At 38.7% G+C, this 20,054-nt stretch overlaps 3 protein-coding genes across 3 annotated transcripts; 1 reads left to right on the top strand and 2 right to left on the bottom strand.

The window, feature by feature from the left end:
* The first annotated feature begins 1,116 nt into the window (after window positions 1-1,116).
* itprip (inositol 1,4,5-trisphosphate receptor interacting protein) lies at window positions 1,117-7,353 on the top strand. The gene is made up of 2 exons (XM_004551560.5): window positions 1,117-1,267; window positions 4,846-7,353. The coding sequence occupies exon 2, from the start codon at window positions 4,883-4,885 to the stop codon at window positions 6,494-6,496; it is 1,614 nt and encodes a 537-aa protein (XP_004551617.3). The 5' UTR covers window positions 1,117-1,267; window positions 4,846-4,882; the 3' UTR covers window positions 6,497-7,353.
* A 27-nt stretch (window positions 7,354-7,380) lies between these two features.
* LOC101487645 (glutathione S-transferase omega-1) lies at window positions 7,381-11,075 on the bottom strand. The gene is made up of 6 exons (XM_004551559.5): window positions 10,923-11,075; window positions 10,159-10,267; window positions 9,833-10,055; window positions 9,638-9,739; window positions 9,324-9,430; window positions 7,381-7,656 (listed from the first exon to the last, which is right to left on the bottom strand). Exons 1-6 carry the CDS (start codon window positions 10,948-10,950, stop codon window positions 7,506-7,508), a joined length of 720 nt encoding a protein of 239 aa, XP_004551616.3. The 5' UTR covers window positions 10,951-11,075; the 3' UTR covers window positions 7,381-7,505.
* A 3,625-nt stretch (window positions 11,076-14,700) lies between these two features.
* LOC101487361 (glutathione S-transferase omega-1) lies at window positions 14,701-17,557 on the bottom strand. Its single transcript, XM_004551558.2, has 6 exons — window positions 17,403-17,557; window positions 16,542-16,650; window positions 16,189-16,411; window positions 15,902-16,003; window positions 15,684-15,790; window positions 14,701-14,973 (listed from the first exon to the last, which is right to left on the bottom strand). Exons 1-6 carry the CDS (start codon window positions 17,428-17,430, stop codon window positions 14,823-14,825), a joined length of 720 nt encoding a protein of 239 aa, XP_004551615.2. The 5' UTR covers window positions 17,431-17,557; the 3' UTR covers window positions 14,701-14,822.
* Between the last annotated feature and the right edge of the window lie 2,497 nt (window positions 17,558-20,054).

Genomic DNA, 20,054 nt, shown 5'->3' with positions numbered 1-20,054 from the left:
CATTTCCAAATAACTGCACCTCACCCCCAATCAGTGAGTGGCAGATGGCTTCCCCTCCATGAGACTCGATCTGCTGGAGATTTCCTCCTGTTAAAAGAGTTTTCCCTCCCCACTATAACATTCATCCCATGATGTAGGTAGACATCTGACCACAACTTTCAACAAGCTCGGTGCACTTTCCTTTAAGAAAAATAAGGTCATATACAGCTTTAATCTATGCTAATTGTAAGGAATAATGGTTTTACTCGGAGAAAACTTAAATAATAAAAAACAGAACTGAGAGAGACAATTTTGGTATCTAATCAGTATAAATCTGCTTTAAAATTTAATAATTGATCTTGTGCGCCTGTGTGTGATAATAGTTTTTGTCTGTTTCCATTATGAGCTCGATGTAGAAACATCGTAACTATAAATGTCATTTGATGCTACTAAGTATACATTTACACAGAGGCACGTCACAACTTCCACTAGTGGCCCAATCCAGGAACTCGCTGCTGTTACGTAATGCAATGCTGCTTTCACTTGCATTTGGAAAAAGCTGTTGCATTCACTGGAACTGGAACTTCACAGCTTCGGTGAACAACTGCCTATCAGATTCGGGGTGGTCACGTCTGTACCACAGGATTACTACTAATAGGCTTATTACTGTGTATTTTTGTGCCGTTTCCAAGGTAGACTGAGATTTTTATCCACGAACATGAAGCGCAGTTCATTTATTATTTTTATATTGCCCATTAAATAAATATATAGATCTTTTTAGTGTGCTCAATGACTGCACACACACGCTTTCACATTTTAAGACTAAATATAACGGACTTAGTATTTGCAACTGTATAACACTTTGTAGCAAAAGCAGAAGAATCACTAAATAGGAAAAAATAATCAGATTCCTTTACACTAGAGCTGAATTTCACAATATAGCAGTATCTTGCAATGTAACATGGCTACGATTAAATGTTGTGAAGTTGATTTAAATTGCAATATTTTATATAAATATAAAATTTATTTAAGATGTATTTAAAATTCTGGATGACATTAAGAATTGTTGCACGTAATTTATGCTCCATTTCATAAAAGTCCCTGCTGTTCTGGGTGATGAGAGGAAGCAGGGCGGTCCCTCTGTCTATGCATGGGTGGAGCGCGCAGTGAGGAAATGTCAGAAGGAAGCTGAGAAACGGTCCCCGCGCCACTCGCATGAGGCTGCTCTCACCGGATGACCCGAACGATGAACTTTATCACCATGAACTCACCCAGAAACACCACACGGGTAGGTCTGCTAACTTTTTACAATAGCATTCGTCTTTTACGCGCACGTCTCCAAACTTGATGGGACGACAGGAGCTCCAGGCTGCTAAGCGTGCAGTTATTTTACCAGATTACGCGAGGCACGTTTAAGCTGCTCTTTGTTGCTTTATGAAGCTCCACGCAGGATGAAACGGAGCAGCGTGTGGTAAGCGACCGGCCTGTGAAGTGAGTGATGAGTGTGGAATAATATTTTTTTAGTCTGTTTCCCTTTTTTAGTCCCTCTCTATTTTGTTGCTAAGACAACAGAGGAGGTGACCGCTCGTAGGGCTATTAACCACGTCACTGTGTCAGCACGCAGCTACGTCAGCGTGGGAGAGTCGCTGTTTAGTATTTTCCCCCCAAAAACACCAGGAGATAATTGGATGTAGGGTGGTGCAGCAACAGTGGTGGAAACATCTTTCATTCATTCCTGTGCGTATGAATCATTTTAAAGTAGGTTTCGTTTGAACGCAGGATATTTCATGTTGCTCCTAAATCAGAATATTTGCAAAAAACAAAACAAATCATATGTATATACGGTTATGTCTTTGCTTCATCATTTATACGCTTCTGTTTCGTATCTATATTTAGATGCTTTGGCATTTCATCTGCTGTTTATAAAAACCTCTAAGTTGCCACAGACTGCAGATAAAAAAAAATGAAGCCTGCGTGGTTAAACCTTGCATAAAGTCATGCCTTTGAAAAACTACACCCTTACTCCTCCACAGGAATTAGGAGGGTAAGTAGCAGCCAGGTACTGCTATTCAAATAGGCATTATTAGTGGATAGTCTGTCAAGTGTCACCACCTCTATAAAAGCACAGGTTTGGCAGTTTGCTGGTCTGGAGTGTGTTAACAAAATGTCACAATCTGCCCAGCAGTGGACGTCCCAGCAAATTGAGGCCTCAGTTAGCATGTTAAATGTTTAAAATAAAAACGGAAAAATTATAGCTGGGTTTCCAGGAGAAAACCTTGTCTCTCTTAAAAGAATATGGCGGTATGGCTTTGCAAAGTTACATTTGAACAATATCCTTTGGACAGATGAGACCAAAGTGGAGCTGTTTGGATATAATGTATAGCACCACAGTGTGAGAAAACCAAACACAGCATATCAACACAAAAACCTTATACTAATCTTTCAAGCACGGTGGTGAAGTGGTGATGATTTGGGTTGTTTGGCAGCCACAGAACTCGTCTGTATACCAAAGTATTAAAATTAAATTTGAGGCCATCGGTCTGACAGCTCAAGCTCGAGCCAAACTTGGAGGTGCAATAGGACAATGATCCCAAGTACAGGAGCAAATCTGTAACAGAATTGCTGAAAAAGAAAACCTTAACCTGATCAAAACACCATGGTGGGAACTTTAGAGAGCTATGCATAAACAAATGCCCACAAGTGTCATTACATCACGTGCTGCTAAAGATGGTTCTACAAGCTACTGAGTCATAGGGTGTACTTAGTTTTTATAGGAGTGCATAGAGTCCTATGAAGAATTTGTCTTTCACATGATTTTACATGATGGAAATAACTGCTCATGACCTTTTAAATAAATTAAGCATAAACATAAACTGGGACAAGCTTCCTGTTGCCAGGATGACTAATAAAGGTGCCTAACTTCAGCTATGTCTGTAGAATTTCTTCTTAAATGCATGCGTGGCAGAGAAATATTTTTATGAAGCTGCACTGATCATCAGTGCAATTATATATTAAGTGCAGGTACTTTGTGAAATCTAATCGTTTATGAAATCTGCCCCTTTGCCATTTTTACCAACTTGAACTTGAACTAGAAATCTGAAATAAAGGGAATTAAAACCTTTCTTTTACCCTTCCTAAGTGTTAAGTGTGTGATTAAAAAAACACACTTAACACTGCTTTGATATTTTCACATGATGGTGTTTCATTGAAGAGTATGGGTACTTGATCCACCTCTGACAGTCTGTTCTTCTCTGACTTTCTGTAAACCCTCAGTTGCAAATACTTGAAAAGAGTCAGTCTCCAGTTATGTTTCTGTTATGTAGCAATCGCTACTCCAAAATGATTGAGAAGAGCTACGTCTCGAGGCTCTTGGCTGTCGCAGTGTTTGTTTGGGTGGTCTCATTAATGCAAGTCTTGGAAATCTTCCCAGTGAATAAGTCATGGGAAGTTTCCCCCTGCTCTTTGGCCTCACATACTTCATTACCGCTGTCTTTTTAAAATCTTGAGTCTTGCAGAGAACAGTTCATCATCTCATGATGTTACGGTGAGATCACGATGCATACTTCCCTGTTCTTGTTTCACTTGTGTGCTAGAGGAAACCTCATTTTTGGCACCTTTTATGACAAGATTTTATTCATGTCAGAGTTGACAGTTTCCGTTTTTCAGTCCGGCCAGCCAAGCACGGATGCTTCTTAATCTCCTACCCTTTAAACATCTGTAACACAATACTAAATAGTGAGTATAAGCATCACACAGGGGCAAACTTGAAGCTTAAGAAAGACATTTATGTAATATCCTCTTTCTCCTTGTATATTGCATGTTGGTTATTTGTTGAAATCTAGGAAAGTAGATATGAAGTCAATGGAAACTGTTTTCTGTATTGTTTTACACTGATGCTGAATTGCACAGTGTACAAACTTGGATTTTCTTTCTTTTAAGAAAGCAGTATTGTTTTGCTATATCTTCGATAAAAGGATATAAATGTCAACAGGCACAATGTGTGGTAACTAAATATGTTTATCGGAGGAGGGCAAAGTTATTCTCATGGGCTCGGTCTTCCTTCCTCCTGTGTTGCAAAGCCTGATACTGGACAAGTGCGTCACTCAGCGCACTTCTTCTATATTTAGAGGTACAGTCTGTGCTTCCCTTGGTGGGTGGAGAGCTTGATCAAAAATAACTGGATTTTGTATACAAATATGTCATGATTTTATACATCACCCCTACACCAGTGGTCCCCAACCTTTTTTGTGCCACGGTCCGGCCTTTAAGGTGTCACGGATAAATACAACAAAATAAAACCTGCACAGCTACCAAAAAAAGAACATTTATTCGTAATACACGGGAAAAGACCCAGTGAAACCGGGTTAATGATAAAAACAATAACAAAATGACGATGAAAACCTGAAAACCACAAATTTCACACTCGAGACTCAACTCTCGCGGCCTGGTACCAAACGATTCATGGACCGGTATCAGTCCGTGGCCCGGGGGTTGGGGACCACTGCCCTAAACCAGTGGTCCCCAACCTTTTTTGCGCCATGGACCGGTTTATGCCTGACAGTATTTTCACGAACCGGCCTTTAATACAACAAAATAAAACTAGTACCGGTACTGAAAAAAAGAAGATTTATTCATAACACACGTGAAAAGACCCAGGAAAACCGAGTTAACGATAAAAACGATAACAAAATAACGCTGAAAACCGATAAAAACCCTGAAAGCCATACATTTCACACCTGAGCCTCAACTCTCGCGGCCGGTACCAAACGATTAATGGTATCGGTATCGGTCCGAGGCCCGGAGGTTGGGGACCGCTGCCCTAAACCATTTGTATCTGCTCTGACTGTATTTATGTTTCTATTTCAGGATCTGCTTGAATGTGCACATTAGAAACGAGCTAAAGATGCAGGGGGCCATTGCACGGCTGTGCGTGGTGGTGGCTGCTGCCATATTAAACCATCCCTCGCTCTTTCCGCATGAAAACACCACACTCCCGGATCAGGATGAGGAGCTGATCGCTCGAATGCGGGAGCATGAGGCAAGACTGGAAATGGAGAAGGCCAAGTTGGAGAAAGAGCTTTCACAGATGGACTCAAAGCAGGAAGAGACCAGCTTGCAGGAAGGTTATAGTTGGTACTTCTGGAGCACGGTGTCTTTTATAATATTCTTCACCATCGAGATGTGCAGGGTGGATCTGGCTGATGGAGAAGTCCGGCAAGTTGAGGAGGAAGAGGTTTTTTCAGAGAGTGGTTCCATCAACCCCAGGATGATGGTACTGGATAAGGACATCCTGAGTAACTTCTGTGATAAATGCACCTACACTTCAGCACATGAAAACTGGAGGGTGAGGGAGTTTGTCGAGGGTTTTGCAGATGACTTGCTCGAGTCACTCAGGAGCGTGTGCAACAGGGACACAGACATGGAAGTCGGGGACTTTGTTGGCATTGGAAGCATGTTTGAGTCCTGGAAGTTTTGCAAACCGCTCACATGTGACCTCATCGTGCCTTTCTCACCTCCAGATCCGCACTCCTTTCAGTACCACCTGTGGTGCAGCTCCTCCAGTGACATACCTCCTGATATGCAGGGCAGTGGGAAGATAAAGGTGACCACACCTGGGGAGAATAGTGGGGGCTGTCTCTGTGGCTCTGCTAACCTCGGAGAGGACATGCTTTGTCTGCTGCATGGCAGAAATGACACACCCAAAGTCAGTCTCAGTCCTGATGAACTGCTGTGCTCCAGAGACACAAACTGCTTGGCGAAAGACCAAGTCATGAAGTGGTTTCAGATCTCTGTAACCAAAGCGTGGGGACGCATCTCTCACAAATATGACTTTGATGTTACCTTTCGCAGCCTGGATGCTGCCGGTGCGCTGAAGATCCGATTCCCGTCAGGAAAAATCATCGTAATGAACATCATTCCGGTGGTCCAGCTTGAGGATACAGATGCTTATTTTGTCTCGCACTTTCCATCGGATGTTGACAGCTTCCCAGACCCATACTGGCCCCTATCTGTTGCTGTCTACGAGAGGAATTTGCTGAAACATTTTTCTAAACGCCTACCAAAACATTCCTGTCATTTACACTGCCTCCAGATTGTTACTTTCTTACACAAAAAGCAATCAGGGCTAACTGGAAAAAGTGCCCTTACAAACTATCACTTAAAGACTGCTCTGTTGCACTTGTTGCTGAGTAAAAAGACCATCACGTGGAGCATTGAGAGTATGCAGCACAGGGTCCAGGACTTGCTCAGCTTTGTGCAGAGGAGCCTGCAGGAGAAAAGACTTAACCATGTCATGTTTGGCAACACTAAAGTGCCAGAAGAGGTCCAGGTTCCTGAGATGATTCGCAGAGCAGAGCCCATCAACCTGTTCAGGACACTGGTGCTGCAGAGGGAGCTTTATGCAGCAACAGTCAGGCATTTTCAGGAGATGCTGAGAAATGCACCTGTGCTCATACAGGAGTATACACCGTACTTATCAAACGGAGGTTTACATCACAGCCTGGATGAAAGTTTATAGGCACTCAGCAACTGAACTATTTTAGACACATATATCAGACATATCGTTCAGTGATACTATAAGTAATGTTACTAACAAAAGGTGCACGCGCATCAGCTGATTCAGCTCTTGCTGGTAACTAAATTTGTAGTGGTTTTGCCGTAGCTGCTACTTACAAAACCTTTTTAAATAAAATATGGTCTACTGCTAACACCGATGCTAAAGGAGGAACTGGAAAATTTAGTGGAGAAACCCAGAAATATTATTTACAATCTTATTGTAATAAATGTTTAGATTGAAATAAAAACAAAAAACAGCACAGTCGTGAAGAAACACGTGCCAACACGACTCAGTACCATTAAAAACAGCAGCATCACTGCTCCACCTAGTGGTTGCAGATTGTATCAACCAAAGTAAAGTAGTCACAAATAGAAGGCTGATATGTAGACTTGGTTTTATTGCAGCTGCTTTTTTTTAACATTTTCTTGAGAATACAGCTTACCGCTATCAGACGCTGAGGGAAAAACCTCAACATCTTAGTGGAGATGCCAGCAATGTATACTAACTGTGACACTGGTATCCCTCGGCTCCTGGATGCTACATTTTAGCAGGAGATCTTAACATAAATACCTCTCATATTATACGGAGCCACACAGGAATCTTTAACAAAACAGTGCACTGTCTGCTTTGTATAACTGTGTTTTATGTATCATTGTTACTGTTGCAGATCCGATGGCAGCTATTAAGGATTGTTATTCTTTATGTATCTTTTATTGCTTGTTAGAGCTTATTTTCTGAATTTTGCTTGTTATATTTTTACTGTGTGTGTCTCTAGGTTATTAAATGAGACCATAAAAGGGAAACAATGTATTGTTTTTATGTGTCTTAAAGCACAAATAGAAAAATCAAATTTGCTGTCATTTCATTGACAGTATTTTTATTTTTTTATTGAAAAATCAGTCATAGTCACTAATGCAGTAACATTAAATGATGGCTGAAGGTTTTGTTCAGTACTCTAACTAATAACTTCCTACAGGCCATAGTCAAAGTCTGGGTTTCCATCAAGGAAGGTCTTGAAGAAGGCCTTGTGGGCGTCTGGGCTGAACATGAGGGCTTTGACAGCCGAGTCCTGCAACATGAGTTCTGTCCACTTCTTCAGTTCAGGTGTGCCATCCAAAAACCTAATAAGACAAAGGGTAGAGCCATTTAAATACAAGTAAATTTGAACACTCAATTTTTGTAATAGTTTCAGCAACTGAGTGAAAAGTAAATCCATTAGCTTTGGCACACGGTAATAAATATTCCGCTAAAGTCACTTTGTTACTCCGTTAAAGAGACAAACGAGAGGCATTTTTTCCAGGTGCAGAAGTGGATCAGTGAACTCGCCACAAAATCGGACATTTGACTGAGAGTGCACAATATCCTCAACACATTTCCATTTCTTTTTTAATTTTTGAGTCGGCTCAGGCTTTAAAACTAGTTGCACAGCTGGTGAATGACCTCTTTTTGGTTTCAAAGAGACATGAGGAATACATGAGCAGTGTTGCTAACTATGGACACAGTGCTTGCTGTGGCAATAAAACACAGCAAGCGATGCCCATTTGGCAGAGTTACACCTTTGTCTTTTAAAAAAAAAACAAAAAAACTAGAGATGGACCGATCCAATATTACGTATCGGTCCGATACTGAACAACAGCAGCACGTTGAAGCTTAAGCTGTTGTTAGAATTTATTTAATATTACTTTCTACACCAGGATCTTTTTCTACGTAGCTGGTAACCGTGCAGGGGCGGATCTAGCGAAGTTTAGCCAGGGGGGCCGATAGGGCATGAACAGGGAAAAGGGGGCACAAAGACATACTTTTCTTTCTTATTCTCATTTAAAATGTCTAGCTTTTAATAAATAATTATCCGAATTTTACACCCAAATTTTTAATCTGATGAAAAATGTATAGAAGTCCATTACTGTATATAGTAACTATTAAGTCTAATATACCCTAGTAAGCTATAGTACTTTTTCCTTTGGGAAGGTACCATCTGTGCAGTCTGCAATTCTGTTGAAGAAAGATGCTGAATCTATTTAATTATTCTTGAAAAATAATTGAGTTCTGTGCATTTTTCCCCACATTGCATCAAATTAAAGTTGATTATGTCAATTAAGCATCATGGGGCGGGGGGTGGTTCCCTATTTTTTTTTTTTTTTTTTTGCTGGGAATTTGCAACCCTATTAGTTAGGTTGCTTACTCTTTAAAATACCAGAATAGGGAGGATGGAGTAGGTTTAAGTTTATTAGATTGATCAGTATTGCTGAACTATGAAATATTTTGGGTGCAGTATATTTTTTGCATACAGGTATAACAGAATAGCTTTAGTGTTTGTTTTTTTTGTAACTTGAATATGAACTTATACAAAAAGCAGCAAGATATTAAAAAACATTTTTATTGATTAAAAAAACACACTATATCGGATTCATATCGGTATCGGCAGATATCCAAATTTATGATATCAGTATCGGACATTAAAAAAAGTGGTATCGTGCCATCTCTACAAAAAACAAAAACGGCAACATTTGGAAAAGCTGGAGTAAAAAGATTAAGGTAAAATTTATCTCTGTTGACCACAATAGTGCAACTAGTGGCACAGGAAGAACAGACTCCACTAACTAAAGTGTAAAACATGTCGGTTTTAGAAAAGGATGCTTCTCTCGATTGTTCATTTCTAACTTTTGTAACATTTCTAGTAAATAATATACTTAGGCTCCCCACAGTTGACCTTTTTTTTTTTTTTTTTTTTTTTTTTTAATGTTTACAATTTTCTATAGGCTAAATATCTGTAAAGATTATTACTTACTGTTTGACCTGATACGCTTCTACCCTCTCAAACCACGGCCACATCATGTAGTCGATCATTGTTATAGAATCGCCACCAAAGAACTTGGTCTTCTTGTTAACGAGGTCCTAGAAATTGAATGTTACATTTATTAGAGTTGTAATTAACTGGAATAACCAGGCACTGACAGGAAAGATAAACTTATTCGTTTTAATAAAAACAACCTTTGATCAATGACTGTGATTCACAGGCACACACTCATTCACACACAGTGTATCACCTCATATGTTGGGTTAATGGATAAAGGAACCAGAGGCCTCAAAGGTGTGGCCTACCTCGTTTAACTTTGCAAACTTTTCTTTCAGTTCAGCTTCCAGTCCGGAGACATCCTCTCCCTTCTTTTTATCCATTGGGATCTTGTAGAAGTACGGTATCACCTGTAGGAAACAGTGACATTAATATTATTATTTGGTGGTGGTTAACAAAAAACAAAACGTTAAGGTTTATATGCAAGTCTTTGTGTGACCTACTTTGGAAAAGTGCTCCAGCATCATCTTTTGTTGAGCCTTAGCAAAGGGAGAGGAGGGAAGCAGCTTCTTTTCAGGGTAAACTTCATCCAGGTATTCACAGGTGATGGGTGACTCGTATATCACCTCACCAGCAGGTGTCTCAAGCGTTGGGACAAGACCAAGAGGATTCTTCTTAAGATACCAATCGGGTTTTTCTTTCAGGTGGACATTTATGGTTTCGTATCTGAAAACAAAAAAGCAGGTTATGTGTGCATGTTTAAGCACAGGTTGAATGACTGTGATGATTTTTCATTTCTACAGCAAACTAGAATAAAGAGTAGTCTTACTTGATTCCTTTGGCTTTGAGCACCAGTCTGGTCCTTTGGGCAAAAGGGCAGAACCTCATGCTGTAAACCCTGATGTAGTCTTCAGGGACTGGGCCAGGGGCAGCGCTACCTGAGGGATACAAAAATGTTTCTTCCATTAAAAGACTGGTCAGTAGGGAAACCTGAAGAGGGATTACGTAAAGACTTTTCTCCTGTTTAACTTACTAAAGTAAAAGAAAAAAGAAAAAATCTATTTTGTACAGTAGTATAATTTTCAGAGCTGACAGTTTGGGTTATGTTGTGCTTCCACATCAGCATTTTGTCTTCGTAGTATTTTTACACAACATCCCAAGCTTTTTGGAAACAGCATTAACTGACCTTTATTTTCAAACTTACAGTGAATTTAGCATTTCTATTTGATTACAGGGCAGCTGACTGTGGATTATGCACATTTATACATTTGTGCTTGTACTTCAACTGGATTTTTTTTTTTTTTTTTTCCTGACGTCTGCTTGTTTTCAGAGACGCCACAGTGAGTCGCTGTTTGTTCAGACAAATTGGTTCAGGCATAAAGAGTTTCGTTTATAAACGTTTATAAATCAATAATCACCTGGACCGTTTTGCGCTGCTTTCAAATCGGCACGAAGAGGTTTCATAGGACTAAAGCATGATTTTGTAAAAAACGAAGCTAAATCCTTACCACAGATCGAATCGGAGGGAGAAAACTATTGCATTTCACATCGATAAGCAGCCTTCAGTTAACAGAGTAATACTTTATTTCTTACCTTTAGCGAGACACTTTTCAGCAGACATGCTGGCGCTTGAAATAACGAATGATTTGAAACAGACTGTAAAGGACGGAGCTAAAGTTTATATTTTACGCTCTAGTTCCGCGGTGGGCGTGTCAAACTGAGTCGACACGCCCACCGTTGTCTCAGAAGGCTGGTAAAGACGTGTTTCTTTTCTTCTCTTCAAAGGAGCCGCCGTGGAAGTTTAAACTATGTTGCTCATACAGACAGTCATATGACAAATAAAGTTCCCACAACACGGACTTTGTGCACTTTAGTGAAAATGAAGCACACCCCATGATTCAGCAGCTTGCAGAACCAACTTTGGCAGCAGTAATGTAAAGCAATGGTTTTCTGATGACTTTATTAGTGTCTCACATGTAGAGGAATTTTCTCCCACTCGTCTCTCCAGCTTTGTTTCCGTTAACTGGGGCATTTGTTTATGTACAGCTCTCTGAAGGAGTACAGCACTTCAGGCAGTTTGGTGTCTGGACCTCAGCCCTTGAAGCACCTTGAGTCTTTTATTTTACAGCCATTCTGTTGTAGATTTGCTGCTGTGCTTAGGATTATTGTCCTGTTGCACTTTGGACCAAATGTTAGCTGTCAAACAGATGTCCTCAAATTTGACTCTAGAATACTTTGCTATGCAGAGGTGTTCATGCTCCTCTGCAAAACAAAACAAGCCTTAATCATCACCCCCTCAATCACCATTTTCAGCTTGCAGTAAAGAGAAATCACACTCACCCTGTGAGAGGGTGCGCCCTCCTAGATCAGTCACATAAAGATAATTGTTTTTATGATCAATAGTTAACAGTGAATTAGCTGCTTCTCTTTTACCTTCAACACTGTCAGAAGTGATTATGTAATGAATACTCATAATGACATTGCAAATACTTTGCCCTTTGTTTCCTTCTGACATCTTCACTGTAAATCATGACTTTACAGACATTTTGCTCCCTTTATTTTTCAGAAGCCAGAACTGTAAACCCTTTGTGAAGTCTGGCTTTTACTGAGGAACAGCAAAGAAAGTTGTCATGATGAATGATGGATCCCCTGCAGGTTAATATGTCACCATCTTTTCCTTCCTTTCGCCGCCTGTTTGAATCAACTCCAGATTTTTTCTTTGCTTATTTTCTCATGAGGGTCATTGCCTCTCAAATCAGCCTAAGCTTTCTGCTTGGCCATCTCTAATTTGCATAAAATTTTTATAGTATAAAATTTGCTTTATATCTTCATATCTGAAATACTTTAAGATATATCTTTTTGGAAAATGGTCAGTTGACCCATTTTCAGGCCTTTTGTTTTGCACATTGAAACTGAGGCAGTGTTTAAACATAAATAACTTAAAGACTACTAAAGATAAAAGCCTGAAACTTCTCATGTTTCTTTTCTACAGTAGAAATACTTTGGGATACCGTCTTTAAATATTGTTATGCCATGAGGCAACTCTTGTTGTGATTTGGCAATATACAATTAAATAAAATACAAATAAAACTGAATTTTCATTCTCAAAATGAACCAGAATCTGTCATTTGGGACAAATGTATTAAAAGAATATTAAAATTAAATTAAAATATGAAGACAAAAAAACCCTCCTAAGTCTCATATGTGACCACAACTTTGAACCGTAAAAGACAACTACTGATGTTTTTTCAAAGGTATAGTTGAATATAACTTTATTCAGAAGGAAACATGTAGAATACTAATAGGAAAATATATTTTCTAGTGCTTATTTGCAGTGTATTTTGTTTTATGCATTTAATAACAGGCCAGTATATTAGAGGCCACCTTTTAAGTTATAAACTGTGTCATAGGTCATTAGATTGCTTAGCCAGACTGAAACTGTGCAGAACAGGAAGCTTTGTACAGAGTTGCAGAGAACATCGCCTATTTTTATGCTGCTAAGAGAGAATAATAGGAAACAGCTTGGAGTGAAAGAGCGTTGATACTGTTAGTGACGTGCAAGAATACTGCCTTAGTTACAAAAATGAAAAAAAAAAAATCCAGATTTCATTCAGTTTTCATACTGGATTTAAGCAAATCTGAAATAGAACAAAATATGAGAGTTTGCAGGTGATACTCTAATTATAGTTCTAAAAATGATGTAGTTAAATATGTGCATATTCTTCATTTTCGAGACCTGGGTCACTCCATCTCAAATGATCAAACTTTTAGAAAATTGTCTGTTCCTCCGCCTCTGATTTGCACTAAAAAATGTTATGGTTCAAAGTTTGAATATACAATATATTCTGTTAACGACTGCCGTTACTTTTACCTTCATATATCATATGCCTTTTTATTATGACTTCCTGTGTTATAATAACCATCTTGAAACTTCAGGATTTTGTTCTATTGGGTTTAGATGCTCTACGCATATTTTTGTTTTGTTATACATCGTGTTAATTTCACAGGTATTTCAGCTGTGGCTGATATCTAGACTTGCAGTGTTTTACTGTGGCTGCTTTCCTTAAATCATTTGTAAATAATATTGCTGCATTTCTGCGATCTTCTTGATTGTTTTTAACTCACAAAAATATAAACAATAACCAGCACAGTCAAGTATGAAGCAGAGTCGGAGGCAGACATTTGATACACCCGGGGCTTAGCCCTAAAGGGTATATATGTATATATATATATATATATATATATATATGTGTATATATATATATGTGTGTATATATTAGTCATAATAATTTGACAATACTATAATATTGGCCATATTATATTTACATTACCACAGTGAGATGACTTTAGTCTCATGACCAACATTAACTAATTGTCATTTACTAACTAATCTTAAATGACTGTTCAGTACAGAAATGAAGCCCAACAATCATGTTTTACAGTCCCGTGGTCTCAGCCTCAGATACTCAACTAATCAAAGTGATGTCATGACAAAAATGAATGACCAACAAAACATTTTTCTCCTTCATTTCTGTCAAACAATGCTGTATGTAACGTGTCTCGCGGTTAGTATCATGGTTGCTAGGCAACCTGAACAGCGCGACGAAGCGTATACTGTCCCATTTCACGAGCCTCCCACTTCCGCACTTCTCGTACTTATAGTACGCACCGTACGTAGTACGCGTAGTGCGCGTACTTCAAGCGTGCAGACCCTGAATTGGGACACAGCCTCAGTCTGCTTAGTAGCAACCCTGCTCCACCTAGTGGTCACAATGTTATCAAGTAGAGTACAGTAATCTCCCATAGATCTCCCATGTACAATAGTTATTTCAGCTGTGGCTGATATGTAAACTTGTAATTGTTTTTTTGTAGCTGCTTTCTTTTATCATTTTCTGGAGAATACAGCTGATCAGGCACTGAGGGAAAATCCTCAACATCTCAGTGGACATGACAGTAATAGAGACACTTTGACACAGGTGTCCCTCAGCTCCTCAAAGAAGCAGAAACAAGTAATCTGCATGTAGGATGATACATTTTAGCAGGAAATGTTAACATAAAAACCTCTTATATTATACGGAGCCACACAGGAATCTTTAAGAAGACAGTGCACTGTCTGCTTTGTATAACTGTGTTTTATGTATCATTGTTTCTGTTGCAGATCTGATGGCAGCTATTAAAGATTGTATTACTGTATGTATCTTTGACTGCTTGTTTGAGCTTGCTTTCATCATTTTGCTTGTGATGTTTTTTAATGTGTTGATGTCAAAGTTTTGGACAGGGAGATCTAGGTTATTAAATGGGACCATGAATGGGAAACTGTGTTGTTTTTATGTGTCTTAAAGCACAACTAGAAAAATCAGAATGAAGACAGTTATTTCATGAACAAATTTATTGAAAACTCAGTCACTATCGCTCTTCACAATAACATAAAAGTAACACAGTAACATTAAAGGATGGCTGAAGGTTTTGTTTGATACTCTCATCAATAACTTCCTACAGGCCGTAGTCAAAGTCTGGGTTTCCATCAAGGAAGGTCTTGAAGAAGGCCTTGTGGGCGTCTGGGCTGAACATGAGGGCTTTGACAGCCGAGTCCTGCAACATGAGTTCTGTCCACTTCTTCAGCTCAGGTGTGCCATCCAAAAACCTAATAAGACAAAGGGTAGAGCCATTTAAATACAAGTAAATTTGAACACCCATTTGTTTGCAATAGTTTCAGTAACGGAGTGAGATGTAAATACTTCAGCACACAGGTAATAAATATAGATATACTGTATACAGATAGTCAGTGTTACAAGGGAGGAAAAACATGATTTTGATGTTAAACTGTTACTTTACGTTAATGAAGTCTTAAAAGTCTTAGAATTTTCTTCATACATTAGACCTTAAATTACTTTTTATTTTGATTTAAGTAAAAACAGCCAAACTGGGAATCTGAAAAATCTTTCTGAGGCTGTAAAAACACGTGTTTTCCACTACTGTAGAACCAGCTCTGCCTTTTTGCCTTGAAAATCAGTCGACATTTCCATAGTCTTGAGAACCAAATATAATTTATGTAGCAAACGTTTATGTAGATTATGTAGAAAGCAGCAGACAGAGTCTTCAGGCTGCTTCTGTGAATTGCTGTGTCTTGCATTAGCATCTGCTAAAGTCAGTAAGTACAGTGATCCCAACGTTGCACAGTTATTTTTTGCCACAAGCACCAGTTTTCTGAGGTGAAAATAGTTAAATCCTGATCTAGATTGGTTACTGGCACATCTCTAGTTGAGTTAAGGTCCACACAAAAGAGTTAAACTTTCACTGTTTGTCTGTAAGAAACAGCAACATTTGGAAAAGCTATTATTTAGTCTAACTTACGGTTTGAACTGATACGCCTCCGCCCTCTCAAACCACGGCCACATCATGTAGTCGATCATTGTTATAGAATCACCACCAAAGAACTTGGTCTTCTTGTTAACGAGACACTAAAAATGAAATGTTATATTCATTAGAGTTGTATTTAACACTCTGAAATAACCAGGCACAGTAATGAAAGATAATCATCCTAATACTGAATACTCAAAGGTGTGGCCTACCTCATTTAACTTGGCAAACTTTTCTTTCAGATCAGCTTCCAGTCCAGAGACATCCTCTCCATTCTTTCTACCTGTTGGGATCTTGTAGAAGTACGGTATCACCTGTAGAAAACAGCAATTTTAATATTCCTTGATGCATGCTCAATCATTCAGGTAAGTAAATCTCCAAAAGTTGATGCTGTTCATCTGGACGTAGCGTAGATGGAGATGTCAATATTATTATTTGGTGATGGTTGATAAACCCCCCCAAAGCTCAAGATTTATATGCAAGTCTTTGTGTGACCTACTTTGGAAAAGTTCTCCAGCATCATTTTTTGCTGAGCCTTAGCAAAGGGAGAGGAAGGAAACAGCTTCTTTTCAGGGTAAACTTCATCCAGGTATTCACAGGTGATGGGTGACTCGTATATCACCTCACCAGCAGGCGTCTCCAGTGTTGGGACAAGACCTAATGGATTCTTTTTAAGGTACCACTCTGGTTTTTCTTTCAGGTGGATGTTTATAGTTTCGTACCTGAAACAAACAAACAACAACAACAAAAAACAGAAGGTTATGTGGGCATGTTGAAGCAGACATCTGATAGATTGAAGTACTATCATGATTTTTCATCTGTACAGTAAACTAGAATAAAGAGTAGCCTTACTTGATTCCTTTGGCTTTGAGCACAAGTCTGGCCCTCTGGGCAAAAGGGCAGAACCTCATGCTGTAAACCCTGATGTAGTCTTTAGGGACTGGGCCAGGGGCAGCGCTACCTGAGAGACACGAAAAAGATTCATCCATTAAAAAAAGTAACAAGGAGAGCAGGTGGCAGTATTTAAATGTATGCATTGTGCTTCACATTGAATATTAAAGTCATATATGGTTGTAATAATCCACCAGAAAAGCAATGCATTAAAATTACTTGCAGAATTGACATAAATCACAGGTCGGTAGCGGATTGTGTAAAAACTTTTACCAATTAACCTTCAAGTAGAACAACCGTGGCAGAAAATACTCTGCTATTACTGTAAAGCACAGTGAATTTAAAGTAATTTTATACTTGCAAGTTTGGATCAGTGTGTTGTATTGTCAATTCAAGGGTTTGATTGTGTTTGTCTTATTTACACTTTACTTAACATCCTAAACTTTATGGAACCAATCTTAAACCAGCATCACAAATATCTTTGTTTGAATACAGTGAATGTTGCAGTTTTATTTATGCCTGTACTTTAGTGCGAATATTTTTTTTCTGACGTCTGTTTGTTTTCAGAGAAGCCACATAATGTTTATTAACGTTCATAGAGTTTAGTATTTAGATGTTAATGAAGCAATAATTATAAGGACCATTTGCAGTTACCTGCTTTAAAATCGGAAGGAATAGGTTACTTAGGTCTAAAGAATGACTTTGTAAAAATGTTGCTCTCGGTATAATAACTCTTCATCATGCGAGCAGAAGGAAACAGCTTTTTGCATTTGAGCTTTATAAGCAGCCTTCAGTTCCTCGAGTAATATTTTAGAGTCTTACCTTTAGCGAGACACTTTTCAGCGGACATGTTGGCACTTGAAGTAATGTGTGAATCAAAGGGCTTGAAACGGACCGCGCTCAGAGTGGTGTCAGTGAACAGCGCTGCTCAACTTTTCATTTATACACTTGTGGGCGTGTCCAATCAGTCTGCCATGTTATTCTTGGAGATAAGAGGCGTTTTCCTGGAAACCAGTCATAACCAGTTCTAACAAACAATGCTTATTCGTTTTTTTTCCTAACTGTACTGTCACGAACTTTATATTTTGTGTTAACTTAGACTCTGAGATGTTGCTCTTGAATTATTGACAGTTGCCTGGGCCTTGTACGGTTTAATCTTGAGGTGAATTTGCTGCAACAATTCCTCGTGGTCACAGTTGTTGATGATCAGTGAATCGATTGCTTTTGATTAGCAGCACTGGCTGCTACTTACCTACATATATCTTAATTCTTGTGGAGGTGGTAAGGGTGTAGATGCTTAATTCTTTCACTCGAATGTAGCTTATTATCATTACTATGTTGGTTTTTGTCGGTGTAATTTTTATACCCCCTTTTTAAAAAATACATTTTAGGTCATTTCCTGCAGTACAAAATGTTTGCAAAACTCAATGTTGTGTAACACATGTGGGGAAAACGTGTCTCGTGAACCTCCTGAACTTGGAAATGAAGTGTGTTTGTACTGGCTAAGATAACAATCTTGAAGGAATTCCTTGAGTAATCTATTTGAACACAAGACTTTAAAAAGTATTTTTATTTATTTATTTCACATTTGATTTATAAAAAAAAACCATTGGTAAGTGAAGCTGCTCAGTAGCCTACTTTCTTAAAAGCATTTCTCATCGTATCTCTTATTAAATTGCAGTAAAGACAAACCGCATCAACTGTCTCCTATCTTCGGAGCATCCACTGTGAGAGGCGGTACCCGCCTGATTCAGGCACATAAAAGTCACTATTTATATGATAAATTGGACTTGTGTTAATAGTTGACTAGCTGGGCTACTTTTACCTTTAAAACCGCCAGGATAGACGTTTGTGTAACGCATATTCACAGTGACTTTGCAGATACTCCACTCCCCGTTTTTGTCTTGTTTTTACATAACCCAGAAGAAAGTAAGACTAGTTATGACTGCGAGATTACCGCCCCCTTTGTCTCCTTCTGATATTGTTGCTGTTAGACATGTTTTCACAGAAATGTTGCTCTCTTTATTCTCAGAAGCCAATACTGGAAGCCATTTCTAAATCCTGGCTTTCACTGAGTCGCAGTGAATAAAGGCTGTGATGACAAATGATGGATCTCTTGCAGGTTAACATGTCAGCATCTTTTGCTTTCTCAGACAGCTATTTGGAATCAACTCAAGATCTTTTGATCTGTTTATTTTGTCATGTATTGAAGAGGTTACAGGTTTCACCTGCCACAAAACTGCCTCTCAGCAAATCTTAACACCCCCCCCCCCCCAAAAACCCCCCCCACCCCAAACACGTGTGTAGATAGAAATGGCTGTAATTTCTTTAGTTAAAGCAACATGTTTGTTAAACCCCTTTAATTAAAGCTGAAAGTCTTCCGTTTCAATCACATCTTGACTTTTTAGAATTTAAAATCTACTGTCATGTAAAGAGGCAGGACTACAAAAAAGTGTCATTATCCAAATACTTTTTCAAAGATTCCAGGTGGTTGACATCTTTTACCACAGTGGAGGAAATTGTTATTTGACTCCCTGCAGAATTTGTAAGTTGAAATTTATAAGTTGGAAAAATACCACACAAAGAAAGACCCAGCAGAAACATCTGTCTGTAATCTTCACTCAGTGAAAGGGAAATCAATTTATAACTTTTATGTAATGTCTGTTTTTTTGTTTTTGTATTTTTGGTTGATATTCTGTCTCTCACCAATAAAATGAAACTACCATAAAAATTTGAGACTGCTCTTTTTGTTGTAAATGAGCAAACGTACAAATTTATCAGGGGATCAAATCATTATTTCACCCAATGTATATTTTTGTCTGGAACCTTTGGTTAGACTGCTTTAGCTTTCAGACACAGAGCAAAAAAGCTCTAATAAATGGAGAATTGCGGAGGATCTTCATCAAAAACAGGAATCTCTCTTTGCTGATTATACAGGTGCAAGTTTTTGACCATCGGGATCTGAATCTGACTTTTGTCCTTTTGTTTCACCGGATGTTTCCCATTTTAAATCTCATGTGAGTCTGTTTCCTTTACTCTCTCCACTACTGACCAAGTGTCAGCCCAGAGGGACCATTTCTGCTGGTTCCTTTTGTGGTTTTCGACTAAATGCCGTCCCTTTTTGAAATATGATTAATTCATAGACTGTTATTCAAACTGTAATGTTTGAATAGTTACTCCTACACAGCGCATTGGATTTTAAGTGCAAAGCTTTGTGTGCACCTTCAACAACAACAGCCACACCTGTGCACACATGTACTGACTAACTCTGTCCTCCTTTGTTGACCCGCAGCACCTGCAGCACCTGCAGCTCCATTGCAATCCAGGAATCCTGGTCATAAATAAGCACAGTTTTCACTATACATAGTTTTCATTGCATTTTTCTTGAGAAATTAAAAGTTCAAACAATGTCTTTTTTTCCTTGCAAATATATATAAACAAAAATAATACAGACCAACATGAATCAGCACTGTT

The sequence above is a fragment of the Maylandia zebra genome, linkage group LG13 (assembly GCF_041146795.1).
Source record: "Maylandia zebra isolate NMK-2024a linkage group LG13, Mzebra_GT3a, whole genome shotgun sequence".
Taxonomy (NCBI): domain Eukaryota; kingdom Metazoa; phylum Chordata; class Actinopteri; order Cichliformes; family Cichlidae; genus Maylandia; species Maylandia zebra.
The sequence above is the reverse complement of the archived record's forward strand: the minus strand, read 5'-3'. Positions and strand labels throughout refer to the sequence as shown.

Excerpts from the sequence above, each read along its gene's own strand:
- itprip (XM_004551560.5), top strand. The coding sequence starts at position 4,883 with ATGCAGGGGGCCATTGCACGGCTGTGCGTGGTGGTGGCTGCTGCCATA.
- LOC101487645 (XM_004551559.5), bottom strand. The coding sequence starts at position 10,950 with ATGTCTGCTGAAAAGTGTCTCGCTAAAG. Across the intron at positions 9,740-9,832 it reads TGCTGGAGCACTTTTCCAAA|GTGATACCGTACTTCTACAA; the intron begins GTAGGTCACACA and ends TGTTTCCTACAG. Across the intron at positions 7,657-9,323 it reads GAAGCGTATCAGGTCAAACA|GTTTTTGGATGGCACACCTG; the intron begins GTAAGTAATAAT and ends TTGTCTTATTAG.
- LOC101487361 (XM_004551558.2), bottom strand. The coding sequence starts at position 17,430 with ATGTCCGCTGAAAAGTGTCTCGCTAAAG. Across the intron at positions 16,004-16,188 it reads TGCTGGAGAACTTTTCCAAA|GTGATACCGTACTTCTACAA; the intron begins GTAGGTCACACA and ends TGTTTTCTACAG. Across the intron at positions 15,791-15,901 it reads AGTTTGCCAAGTTAAATGAG|TGTCTCGTTAACAAGAAGAC; the intron begins GTAGGCCACACC and ends TTTCATTTTTAG.